The sequence below is a fragment of the Colletotrichum truncatum genome (genome assembly GCF_014235925.2).
Source record: "Colletotrichum truncatum strain CMES1059 chromosome Unknown Contig_0001, whole genome shotgun sequence".
Taxonomy (NCBI): Eukaryota; Fungi; Ascomycota; class Sordariomycetes; order Glomerellales; family Glomerellaceae; genus Colletotrichum; species Colletotrichum truncatum.
The window spans coordinates 8,168,954-8,182,577 of NW_027222398.1; the positions used below are offsets into that span (position 1 = coordinate 8,168,954).

General features: G+C 52.5%; 1 protein-coding gene across 1 annotated transcript; it reads right to left on the bottom strand.

Annotated features, from left to right (window-relative positions):
* Positions 1 to 97: 97 nt before the first annotated feature.
* On the bottom strand, positions 98 to 1,702 carry CTRU02_202253 (mosc domain-containing protein; the record flags this gene model as incomplete). Its single annotated transcript, XM_036719659.1, has 4 exons — positions 98 to 335; positions 413 to 524; positions 581 to 692; positions 767 to 1,702. The coding sequence occupies 4 exons, from the start codon at positions 1,700 to 1,702 to the stop codon at positions 98 to 100; spliced, it is 1,398 nt and encodes a 465-aa protein (XP_036588361.1).
* Positions 1,703 to 13,624: the final 11,922 nt, after the last annotated feature.

Below are 13,624 nucleotides of genomic sequence, written 5' to 3' on the forward strand. Positions count from 1 at the left end.
TGACTAGGTTGTTCTACATTTATCACGCCTCTATCCATTTTCACCCATGCCACGGCCCTGTCAGTATGTCGTTGCCGGCACGCAGGGCAGCGAACGACTACTGCTTGATGTACACATGCTCACCGCGCTCCTTCACGTCTACGGCCATGCCGACCTCGAGCCAGCCCTGCATGTACTCGACACGGTCGATGCCCTTGAAAAGCGGGCACAGTTGCATTCCCAAGCATCCCATGCGCGGCGCGCCTTCGTCGACGTCGCGGAGCTTACGGAGTGACCTGTCGGGCTCAACGCTGTGGCGGATGCCCGTGGCCGGATCGACGTTGGGAAGTTTGCACCTGTTATCCAGTCAGTTTCTCTTGGCTTGTCAAAACGAGTGATAAAGGGAACGGGTAAAATGAGTGGCGCCACTTACCGGACAGTACGGCAAGAGACTTGAAATTCTGCGGGAGTGGTAGTCTTTGAGGTTCCTTGGGTGAAGGTGACGGACTTCCACGACTCTTCGTCATATGCCGGGGCACCAGCGACTGCATTTTTCTCATCAGCCAGACATACATCAGGTAGCAAGGAGAAGGTTACTTACGGATGATGTTAGAACGGAACCTCCTAACATCAAGCTGCTTCAGGTCATCGTCCTTTGGGACCTGAGAATCAAACTCGCTGAGACTGCTAAGGTTCATCAAGTGCAAAGGATACTAACACAATCATTAGCCCTCCATTCGCCGCAAGTCCTCTAGGAGGGTTTCCTTCATCACGTCAGCACACTCACCGCGTCCTGGAACCCAACAATCGGTTGATATCCAGCCTCATCCTTGGGCGGCGCGCATCGATAGACCTCTCTCAGCTTGGATGGGTCAACCCTGAAAATCGCCAACTTGTTGCTGACGCCCAGATAAAGGCTTAGCTCCCTGGGGATCTCCTTCCCCATGTTCAACGCGGGAACCATCTCCTTCCACACTCTCACGTCCTCGTACGTGTACCCGCGCTGTTCGATATCCTTTGCGGTGGGGAACTCAATAGGCAAGAGAACCTCCTTCTCCGGCACAGCGCGCCAGCCGTCGCGGATCTTGGCGGCAATCCATTGCATCGCTCCCGCAAAACCGCGGTCCTGCCAGGGGAAGCGGAACACGATCCAGGCGTCGCCGGAGCGCTGCTCCATGAACGCCGTGCTCTTGGTCGGATCCGGGACGTACACATCAACCTTGACGGTTGCGAGGAGGGGGAACTGCCGTTGTGTAATGAACTCCCAGCTATGCTTATCCTTCGTCTCCTCTGGCGCATCCAAGGCGACGGGGAAGGCCGACTTGAGCTGTGCGAAAGTGTACAGCCGATCGAATTCGAGGCCAGTCGGGAGCAGCTTGCTCTTGCTCATCTCAATACCACGGCATGATTTGATAGGATACACGAACAGCGCCTGCAGTCGAGCGGCCGCTCCGGGCCGGGCCTCCTTGTGGGTGGCGGAGAACTGGTCCTTGAGGTTGCTCTTTGGCGGCGTGACCCCTATTCTGGAGTGTGTGGCGCGGAGTGCATCGCTGGTGGTCGCCGGGATGGGAGGGAAGAGGTACAGGACCGGGATGAGGAAGCAGATGACGGTTGCGAAAGGGAGGAAGTAGAAACCGAAACTCAAGCTGGTTGAGCCGTGATTCAGGGTACCCGCCGCCGACATGTTGACCGTTACTCCTGCCGCTGCCGCTGCTGCGTCCATTATGATTATTGTTTGTGTGAGTTGCTTCTCAGTTATTGTTGACTACTTTGTGGCGTGTAATGTTTTTGTTCTTCTTCTTTCTCTCTTTCTTCTTTGAGACAGATTGTTTGCATTCCTTTAGGTCTCTCCCTGATGCTGATGCCGCTCCCTTGTAAGACGAATGTTGGAAGTTCTGAACAAAAGGTTGACGCGCTTGGTTGAGTCACTTCCTATTTCAAGCAAACCAGGCTTTATTTCGTTGACGTCGATTCAGGTATTCCAGTACATGATACGATATGAAAAGTCGCATCACCTCATCACTCGAACAACCACGTCACTATTGCTAGCAAGGCTGAAACTTTTCGTTCTCGGCCATCCCTTTCAGGGTCTCGCGACTCTCGAAAGCCCAAGCGCATTTGAAACTCACATCACGTGCTGTATCATGTGAATTGACTTGGTCTTCCCCCATTTAGTCGGGGGAGCTCCCTAGCTTTAGCAATTGGTCTGTGCATGAAACGAAACATTGGTTGAGGAATGTCTGTACCAATTCCCATGTCTAATTTTCAGGAACCAGGCTACGGGCGGGCGCAGGTTGATGTCTGGCAGCAGACCGTTGGCCACTTAATCAAAAATCTAGCCCAGGAGAGGAGCGATCCCGCATTCCTGCCTTTTTGCACTGTAAGTATCCGTGTGATAGGGTCCTCAGCGCACGGATCGCTGTCTGAGATTAGCGGTTTGTACACATCGTCAACCACCCGCCTGCTGGATGAACCGATGACGATGACATCGACCCCGTCAACATTTGTTACCGGCCCTTACGCCCGTAAAATAGAGTAATTTGCCGTGACAATCTACAACGGCGAAATCCCCGACCTCAATCCGGTTGGCTCGTGCCTTACATGGGGGGTTAGCCAACCTCCCCGTCCCCTGAACGCGGGTCGCTGCTCACTGCTCCGAGTGCTGATCCAATGCTAAACTGGGATGTGATGAGATTGTCACAGGAAAACCACCAACTTTCCGCAAGGAGACGTCGAGCTTCAGCCTCCAGCAGCCCAGTTCTGGGCATTGATCTCCTTTGGTGCGATGAACGCTCGAGCGACCGTCCCTTCTCCTGCCACTCGAGAATCTCAGCACTGACGATCCCCGCCCACTTCCTTCAAATCGTGCGACTACAACCGACGTACCGGGGAACAGTTACCACCTTTCGTCTGCAACTCTTCATGGAACAGTTTCACTGGCGGTCACTGCGTATCAATCGTCTCTACGCGTCGTCACACCCCGTGGGAAAGTCTGGACCATGCCAAGCGGGAGTGATACTTCCAGTCAGCCTAGTCGCAGAGTCGCAGCGAGCGTACGAACTCAGTCCGTTCCTGGGTCGTATTGAAATAGTTCTCCCGTATAATCCCCCGAAAACAACCCTGGGCCGGTAGTACCGCGGAAGCACAGAGGCAAAAAAAAAAAAAAAAAAAAAAAGATGTCGCAGGCGGTCTGTTGCGATTGGATTTTCACATATAGAGTGACATTGCAGGACAGATCGGCCGATTCAAAGGACAGTGGTGCTCCCGAGGATAGTGTACGCACCACAGCTTTCGAGGTCGTCAGGTCTGGTTCCACTGGATCTATATGCCCTAACGATCGGCCTTTCGTGGAGCTATTTCCCTGGCCCTCTAGTATATTCCCATGGAAATCTGGTTTGCTTGCTTTTCTTTCCCTCGTAAAATGTCAAGTGGGTGGGAGCGTCAACGCTGCGTCAGGAGCAGGGCTTCGGAATAGGTTGAATTGGCTGGTTCAGCCCCCCCACGTAGTGTGTCCGTACAACTGAGGGAGCTCGGCATTGACAGGGGCAGCATGCACGAATGGCACTGATAAGTTGCTCCAAATGTAAAGAAACACCTGCTTGCAGGCTGTGGCTTATGTCTCAAGACATTTGACGATGACTCCACTGCCTCCTCGGCGAGAAGCACTTTGGCATGCCTGCCTGCAATGAGAGGTCCACCGCAACATCATGCATAAGAAAAACAGATATCTTGGAAGTAGCACGCTGGAATGATGAGGGGTGATTCCAAGTCCCGTACCCCCCCAGGGCGATTTCAGTCAAGCTACGCCGGAATGACAGCAAACTAAGCGCGGTTTCCGTCACTCCCTATCCCGGATGGTGTCCCGTCGTGGGTGAAAGGGGTAAAGGATATCAAGCTCAGCTAGCTCCCCGTACTTGGGCATAAGAAACCCCCAGGCTCAGGACTCAAAAGTCACATAAGCCGTCATTGCGTGAAAACCCAGCCCAGACAAGAGGCGTAAGCCTAGGATGGCCCCCGTCAAAACACAGTCATCATGGAAATCGACCGACGAGATGCATGGCAATAGCTTGCTGGAAATTAGAGCAACATCCCCTCTCCTTGCAGGAATATACTCTCTGAGTGGCAGATTATGATACTAAGATGCCACAAAGTATACTGATAGATGGATTACTACATTCCCCCGAGTGTTACATTCTCAACGGACGAACAGAATCCCTTCTTTGAACCCTTGGGTGCGAGAGTAGAGGAAGTTGCTGGACAAACTTCTCGTACATAACCCTGGCCAGTCCACGATACTAAGCACCCAACAGCTAGCCACAGATCAGAGAACCCAAGATGACGAATGAGGCTCAGCAAAGCAGTGTGAGTGCGAAAACGCTGGCTGTTCGAGAACATCGCCCCTTCGAATGTAGCTGCCGGCTACTTCTGCCTCTTCTGGTATTGCTGGGAGGATGGGTTCTTCTCTTCGACCGTACGGGAATCGCTGAGACGTGAACAGCAGGGTATATAGCCAGCCTAGTGGTCTAGGTTCGTCTCTACGCGTCGACGTTGAAAAAAAAAAAAAAAGGTGCCGTTCTTAGCCGCACGCTCTAGAAGCTAACGGTTGAGGCCAGCCTGAGTCTTCAAGCTTGCCGATAAGTCGCCCGATCCAAGTACGGGCGCGTATCCGGGGCACACGCCAACGCTGGCTTGATGCCCGCCACAGCGGGAGGAACTAGCAGCTAGACCACCAGTTGAGAGCGATTTCGACTAAGAAGTACCTACTAGTAACGAGTCAATGGTAATAGATGACGCCCTACTACAAAAAGGATGGGAAAGTGATGGAAAGACCCGAGTGTGTCTGAGGGTAAAACCCCCCGTCTTCGCGCGTTTTCTAGGCCCTGGCTAAACAGGCATTGAAAAGGTGCCAAGTGAGTTAGCCTCTCTTGTCATTCACACTACGTTTTTGATGCACCACATTCATAGCTTGGCGAGTGGCTGCATAAAATTCAGGCTAGAGTCGTGCTGTTGTCGTCTGGCTGATGAGGCCACGCTTCGAAAAGCGATTTAACAATGGCACTAGAAAAAGGACGGACGATGTCAACGACTACACAACCCAGACGAATAGGCGTAAAGAATGTATTTCAGCACTTGTCCGATCACCTATCTTATGTTACGAAGCGGTCAAATTGAAGCTGCTTCGTAAGGTGCTACTGTATCGTTATGTTCATATTTGTTGGTGACAGTTTCGTCATATTCTGGCCTTGGTTTGGTCAGAACGCTCGCATTCGTCTAGCTTTACTTTGATTTTGAGGACATGTATGTGTAGGAATGAACAGCATCCTGCTTTTGGAGTTCCTATAATATGAACAAGGGATCGATAATTGCGTACATCGGCGCCTTGCCTTTTTGTCCAAGGGATACTAAATTAGATGGCTATAGCAAGCCATAATAATGTTCGTGATGCGTCAATGATTCCTACCTTCTCACCGTATTGGATGTTTCCAGCGCCACCATCCATTCAGAGGCGGTTCATCCGATAAGCGTTACCCTTGAATTAGCAAGACGTTCCGTTGAACGCACTGAATGAGAGATGCTCCGTCCGTTGCCGCCAGAAGCCTGAGGCTATTGTATCTTGGTGCGGATGCAGCGGGCGGATTGTGTTATCTAGGGCTGGTGTCCGCTGCCAATCCTCGGGGTCCAGACTCAACATTCTGCTCTCTTTAGACCGGCAGGCCTTGGAGAGATTTCATCTAATCAGTTTTCGTCTTTTGTTGAACCAAAAGCCTCCTCCTGCGAGGTGGATGTCACAAACCCTTGCTAAGTCATATTTTTTTCTGGGGCGGTCGTCCGAATCGCGCGCAACAAAGATACCCAGTCTGTTCTTGAATGGGCTGGGCGAATCAGAGCAACTCTGGGGCTCAAGTGGGTACTTGGGGGTCGCGGCAACCGTGACTTTGACGCAGCTGGGTTGAGACTTTTGCGGCTTTCAGCAAGAAATGACGCCCAAATTTCAGCAGGTTATTTCCCTTTTGCACGGATTGACTACCCCGTGCTGGGCATGGAGTTCTGATCCGCTAGAGAGAAACCAGCCTGCGGCAAAGCCAGCCGCATCCTGGGCGATGGCATGACTCTATTCTGTCTTGGCTAGACGTCTCCTGTATTCTCGTGACTCTTTTTTCATTGGTTTGGGCACTTAGAGGTAGGCTCGTTAGAATATGACAGCGTTGGGATTGAAATGAGCGTACTCCGTAGCGGTCAGCATGTCACGCCGAAGCCGACAAGTCGGTGGGTGGATCTGTAGTCCGGACGCAAAACCCATGATCCCGACAAGGCCAGGAGCCATGACCGCCTCCGTGGTGGGGTGGAAAAAGCAATGAAGAAAAAGTTGCGAGAGGCTTCAGGGCTCAAGCCTGCCACCTAACCCCTTGTCTCGGAGCGTCCCTTGGTACGGAAATCTGCAACCCTGCACCAGCAAAAGGCGGACCACGGCTCGTGACACCTACAAACCGCGGATCTTGTGTCCTGTTGTAGGCAGTGTTGTCGCTATGAGATGGCCAGGCCAGAGCGAATGAGGCGTTGAGAAGGTAGGTTGTCAGGCAATGGCAACTTTGCACAAGATTTCAAAAAGCCCAAGCATTTACTTGATGTATTCCGTTTTCACTATTTGCACAGGCGGTCAGAGTGGATATAATGATGCTGACTTGGTCGAATCGCATTGGTGGGCTACCTTCTGCTATAGGGTGTTCCTGTTGGTATTGAAGCAGATAGCATGGATGGTACGGCTTGCAGCTCCAAGCAGGCGGAAGACGCGGCGTCGACGACGTGAATCGTTTTGCGTGACGGATATGCCTGTACACAATGCTGCGTGGTGTGGTGAGGTATGGAGATGCGAGAACGAGTAGACGCACCAACTGAGAGGGCGACTGAAGGCCTTGTCGCAGCCTGGACAGAGCAACGTGTGGGCAATCTCTCCATTCTAGAAGCCGTGCCGCTGGTGAAGGATCGGGCAAAAGCAGGGGGGAAGAATAGAAAGATAGATTTGGGTTCCGCTGCCGTAGTGAGCGGGCACGGATGAGACGTTGCAGTTGTGGCATGTGCATGTCCATCTGTACAATGGGATTGTTGATGCACAGTCAGTGCGGAAAGTGCAGGGCAGAGCAAAGTCAAAAGCTCAGCTCAGCTCATGTCATGTTCACCTTCGTAGTTAAGCTAAAGAAGCACCTCTGCGAGAACGAGAAACAGTGTGTCGTGCTTAAGAAGATCATCCCTGACAAGATAGGGCGAAACAGGGAAATGGATGTCTTTGAAAAAGAAAAGGGAGTAAAGCGTGATGCAATAAGGCTGATTTCTTGGTCTTTCATAGCAGCTGTAAAACAAAGGCTGGCAGGGTGATGGGTCTGAGGCAAGTCGCAACTAAAGCAACGCGGAAAGTATCGCTTTTTGCCCAGCCGTAAATTTGCCATGGCAAGATTGAGAATTGTTGAGGGGGAAGAAGAAAAAGCAAAAGAATAAAAATAAACAACACCATATGGACCTTCAGTGATGAAAATGTAATGTAGCGCAGTGCATAGCATAGCATCGCATTGCAGCGCCTTGCAGCAGCTGAGTGTCACTATCGCAGCTCTCTGGAGGGTTGATGTGGCAAGTGAGGCAGCTGCCAGGGCGGAAGAATGCAAGAGTGCTGCAGCCAGAAAGGTATGCAGCTTACACTACAGGTGCAGGCGCAAGAAGGCGCAGGTCACCATGCATACTCAACTGCATAGTAAGTGGCATAATAGTGCAGCAGCACAAGAAAACAAGCATGCACTGAGAAAGAAAAAAAAAAAAAACAGGTGCAGGGGCACGACGCAACAGCTCGATCGGTCTGGGCCGTTAGAAACCATTGGATCGGGTCATTGGAGGTTAAATTCGAACCGCCGCCCGTAAAACAGCATATCCCGGGCCATGCCGAAGCCTGAGAGGGGGCAAGGCACTTGGGAGGGGGCAAGTGGATGGTAAAGGGACCAGAAGGAGGGGAGAAGTGGGCAAAGTAGCAAGCTTCTCCCCTGATTCTCGTATCTTACCTCAGAATCTCAAAGCAACTAGCACTGCCTTCATGGTCCAGATCCTTGACACCTCTGTGCACCGTGCCACAACTCTTTGCACAAAACAGGTGAGAGTACGCATACGTGTAATTAGAGCCCGGTTTTGCTGTTGTTCAGAGTTGGCGCAGTACTATTAAACCTGTCGTGGCGCGGTTTGCGTAGCTTGTGTCGTGAGACAACTTTCAGAACGGCGCCCCGCCCCTCAACCTCATGGCCTGAACCAGAGGTAGAAACAAGCTATAGGTTGGCAGAACGGTTTAGTTTATGGTACTAGTGTTTCACAGATAGATTTAATTGACTGTTCAGTGTAGTCAAGGCATTTGGAAAATCACTATTAGTACGCCGGGGAAATTCTTCGTCAAGGTTACAGCTACTGAAATGCTGATGTTGAAAATTATGTACTAGTAGACACAAAGGTAGCCACGGCAGGAAGGGAAAAGAGATCAAGGCCGACGTGATGTAAAGTTTGCCCCAGTTAAAACCCCACTACGCACTAGTACCAGTAGGTGTATCCTACAACATCAGTCCGAGAGGGAGAAACACTTGCCTGTGTGGACCTCCTGCATCCTCAGATCTCGCCTTCACCCTACGAAGTACTATGTATGCAGATACAAAACATCCTCTTGCCTGGAGTAAAGTACTTGGCCTACGAGGGATCCTGGAAAAGACACCTTGTAATGGGGTGAGGTTTTGGTAGCCGCCTTCCCAAATTATCATTAGAGGGAAGGAAGGTGCCGCTGCCTACTGCAGCACAATAGGCTCCCAGACCGACGGCCCCATGTCATATGTGGAGACTTGGTCAATGAAAGGTGGATCCGGCCCGTCCGTTGACTCCTGCTGTTTCGAGACTCGATCAACATAGCAGTACATACTAGTAGTAAGGACCTGCCGCCATTAGGGAATTACATAATACGCCTTCTCAACTTCTCACAGGCCCACTAGTCTTTAGTCTGCCCCAGTGGTTCCGTTCTGAAGTGCTGTGGTAAGTAGCACATCACCTTTCTGAGCGAATCAATACTGTGCAGAAGCAGAGGAACTGGGTCCCAATCATGGTGAACACAGTTCCACGTGATTTCCATGCTTTGCAATACCGTAGGCATCGTGGCTGATCAGCGCTGGAAACCGACGGTCGCCGGTCTTTTGGCTGCTTCTTCCTCTCGAGTACACTATTTCAAGTTTTCCATCTGGAGACTATATGGGGACACGCGGCATCCGGCAATTGCTGCCATGCTTCTCACTCAGTCAAATCGGTACTGTTCAACGCCTCCCGGCAACATATGCACCCTTCTCCCCTCGCCCCAATGACGGCGAACCGCAAAATACACTACGTAATTGCGCTTATCCATTTTTCATCTCATTGTTGTACACTATCTCGCTCGCTCGTTCTCTCTGCTTTCCGCTGTGCACCGCGGTATTGGCTGCAGGCCCTTCCTCCCAATGCAGGCTCGATTTCCAATTCGGAACGCACCCTTGAGCCCTGGTAGGCCCTGGCACCTGTTGTCCCTGTGCAAACGCCATCAAAGAGTGGCCAACGCACTTTGCTGATCCTGGCTTGGAAAGCCGACAGGCGAATCCAGACTCCTATGCAGAACATGTACCTATGGATACACCCACATACACTCGCAGACACACACAATAGAGCCAGACAGAGAGGGATTGAACGATGGCAAGCCTCGGATTTGTTATCCTCGATCGTCGATATGTGCACAACACCAGGCATGCATACACCAGATTACTCGGGGCGGGCCACTCCATGTGCACTGATATGGATGCTACACTACAGAAACTACACGCTGGACCGGATCCATGGGACGATGTTCCTGTACGTAGTACTTGGATATTGGTAATTGTTGATCGGTGTCTAGCCCAAGGCCGCCATGGAGACATCAATTGGTCCGAACCGCTCGCAAGGTCCCCCCGGTCCCTCAACTGCCCTGGGACGAATGTCATGCTGGATCGTCAACTCCTATGTACGCATTTTCTTGGCCCCTCCATCCCCATCCTGCCTTTGTTCTGCAGGCTCTGGTCCGGTCTCGCTGACATGCAGAACCGGTCGTCACCCTTCCCTGCTGCTGCTGTCTTAATTGTTGCCAACCACCAACAAACCTTTCTCTGCCCTGACAGGGAAGCCAGAGAAGAAGAAGGGTAGCTACTACAGAGTACTGCTGGCATGTTCGAGGCAGTGCGGGCGGGGGTAGACAGACCCAGGCACCAAGAACCAACATGGCGGAGAAACTTACACTACCTGTCCTTGCCATACCTCCGCGGCGCGGCAAGGTGTTAGACCTTAGCTCGATATTGAGGCGCCATGCCATTTGTTTAACATTCAATGTACCTGACTGCCTACCCGGCGACGTGCTATAGCACCGTACCTACATTACCGCATCGCATCGCACCGTCCCCGTCTGCTGTCAAACCTCGACATCCCGACTTCCGTTCCAGCTTCTCCACCCACGCGCGACATGTCACCAAATTCTGGCGATGACGATGGCAACTTCACCTCATTTCTCGTCCCATCCCAAGGACCGCCGCCTTTAAGCATGCGCGCTAGCGGCATCAGGTTCCTAAGGCCAAGAAAGCTAGATTATGCTGTTGCTCTGCTACTCTCCCCCTCTCTGCTCCATCGGACCACGCCTCCCGACTATGTCTGTCTGTGCTCCCGTTCCACCCACACCTGCTTCACGCCCCCCAGCGCCGGCCCAGCTGTGCTAGACCAGGTTCCAAGGCCTGGGTGTGTGTGCCGACGAGGGTACCCCTAAGGTGTGGGTAGATGAGGGGTGTTGGCCTCCTCTTCCTCCTCCATGTCGGTGGCTCCATGCCCCGACAGCCTGGGTACACGGAAAGCCTCTGCGAGTGAGTGCCTGGTTTCTAGTCCCCCAATCCCCCTACTTACTTCGAGCCGTTCTCCCCGCTCCAAATATGGGTACTCCCCTCTGCACAACCGCTGCACCGTAAATGGGAGAGCACCTGAGGGCGCCTTGTTCGCAGCTCTCTTCTCTCTGTCCTTCTGGGTCAAATCCGATCCCTCCATACGGTGCGGATGGCGGTCGACAGATCCACGGGCGCTTTCCTTCATCAATCTCCGTCGTCTTAGACAGGACCAGTCCCACATTGTTTAATAGTGGCCTTTTAAGCCGAGCTTATAGGCCCAATGAGTTGTGACTGGACGCCCGGACGTGGGCGAGTACGCGCTAAAATCGCATGGGAAAACGCGTCTACGGACTCTTATTACCCAAGGACTTCTGATGCCATCCGACGCATGTGTAGATTTGTGCGGACAGGCTTGGGAACGCGGGTTTCAAACAACAGGGCTTGGTGGTCATGCATGTGTGGGTTAGGTTGAACTAAGTTGTCCGTAAAGACGCCTCAATCCACCCAGCCGTCCATTCCCTTATGCCAGGCGACTGTGTCCAGCTGTCACTTCTCTTCACTCGCGCAGTCCAAGATCAAGCACAAGACATCAGATCAACAACAGGAACCTCCACATCATTTTGAGCTAGCTCGGTGTTGATCAAACTGCCAGCAGCAGGTGCTTACAAGGGCCTCGATTTTGAGTATCCTATTTTGCCAACCCCAACCCCAGCAAACCCAGTTCAGCTTCCACCCCACTCCGCTGGCTTTGGCTCGTTACATCACCTTGGGTGGAAGACCCTTGTCTCATTAATTGCCAGGGCTTATCTGTGCCTCTTCTTCCAGAATTTGACGTCTAGTTCTGCCCCAAAGTCACACACACGCTCCTCTAGACGGGAATCCTATGATTTCGACCTTGCGGTGAGTCGGAAGCGTCCATTATCACCATCTCGACGACAAGCTGAAACGACCCATATCTCTCTTCGAATGCTAAGCATTTGGCCAGGCTACTGTACTAGACCAAACACAGGCCGAGAACCCCAAGCCGTTCAAGCCTTGGCAGCCACCCGTTGCCACGTCCCTCACTCAGTAAGAGTGAGTCTATCCATATCAACAACGCCTTGGATCGGCCTCTCCCCAGTGCCTGCCACGCCTCAGCCGCCCCAGTCCTCACGCGCCATCCCGGAACCTTAATCAACCTGGTGTCATCTTTTCAAACCGCTTCTCCCGAGGCTAAGGAACCACCAGGACCATTTTCTAGCAAGGGTGATTGCGCCAAAACCCCTTCACCCCCCGTCACCTTTTTTTTAATTTATTGTTCCAATATAACAGTTCTCCGTCCCGGATTGTTTTTCTGGTCTCTGTTCAGGGGACTGCTAATTTTCCGCCGACATATCACATCCCTGGTAGTCCAAAGCTTTCAGACAAAACTTGACAACCACTCCACCAAAACTGGCTTCACTCATCCGTCCACCGCCACTCAGGATATTTCTCGCCCCCGTATTACACATTCCACGCTGTGCCTTGCCAGAACACGGCCGAGTTACCCACATTCCAAGGCTCTTCCGTCTCACGTTTGGAACTCAGCGGCGCTGAATCTTCGGATCTGTCCTTGCCCATCTAGCACAACTCCCTCGCTGTCGACCCTGTCTCTCGATCTTTGCCCCTTGTCCGACCCAAGTGAGTGGAACCACGGCATATCAACGCCTTACTATCCGTACTAGCCACTCCATTCTTGTCTGCCCTTCCGACAGGACAGAGTCCATACCGCGCCTATATTGGAGGCCATTTTCGTCGCCAATTATTGCCGACTAGGTCCCTTGGCCCCAGGTAGATTCTAGCCAACCACAGTCGCCTCTCCCCTCCTTACCGGTCGTTCAGGGTTTTCGAATTTTACCGGGATCGTCTTGGGCACGTAGCCTAGACACAACCATCTTGCCATCTCACTCGAGGTCTTGACTTCCCTTCTTAGCGTAGCACCTACAAGGAGCCCCAGCCAAAATACCAATTCAGCGAACATATCACCAAAGAGCAGGCTTGCGATACCCGCCCTCTCCAACTTACCCAGTCACATTCTGCTCGCCCAGGAGTCCCCACCACAGCCATCACCAACCACTGTACAAGCCGTTGAGGGAACTGTTGTGGCTCTGGGCGGCCCAGACCCTCATCCTGGTGGCATAGCTAAACCTTTTGGTTCCCCCAAATAAGGCTTGTCGACCTTTCTCCTACGGTCCTCCACGCCTACACAGACCCTTTCATAAGACGCCCAACTAACGACCAGTCGCCCTCCTACGACGTCTCCCGTACCGTAAGCTTCTGCCAAATCGTGACCACTACGTCCACGGAGCCTTGCCCATGCCCTGGTTCAGGAACCAATCGTTTGTCATAGGGTATCTACGATCCGATCTCGTTCGCCCCTCTAGTTAGACGGACCGTCTTCTTACGATCCCAGACCTCTCCAGCCCGCCGCCCTATTTACTGACGACATCCGAGAGACCCGCCATTTGACTTATTCGGTAGAATCCGGTATAGCCTAGGCGCTTCAGCGCAATCCACACCGTCATCCCGTGTTGCTGTCAGCGATCCTCAAGAGAGACAGTTTTGTTATTCGTTCTTGTGCGAGTATAGCATGCCAGCCTTGCGGGAAACGCTGACACACGCTCCACACTACCTCCCCGTCCCCTTGTCTCCCACCCGAGAAACGACACCAATCACCTTCAACAGCAACC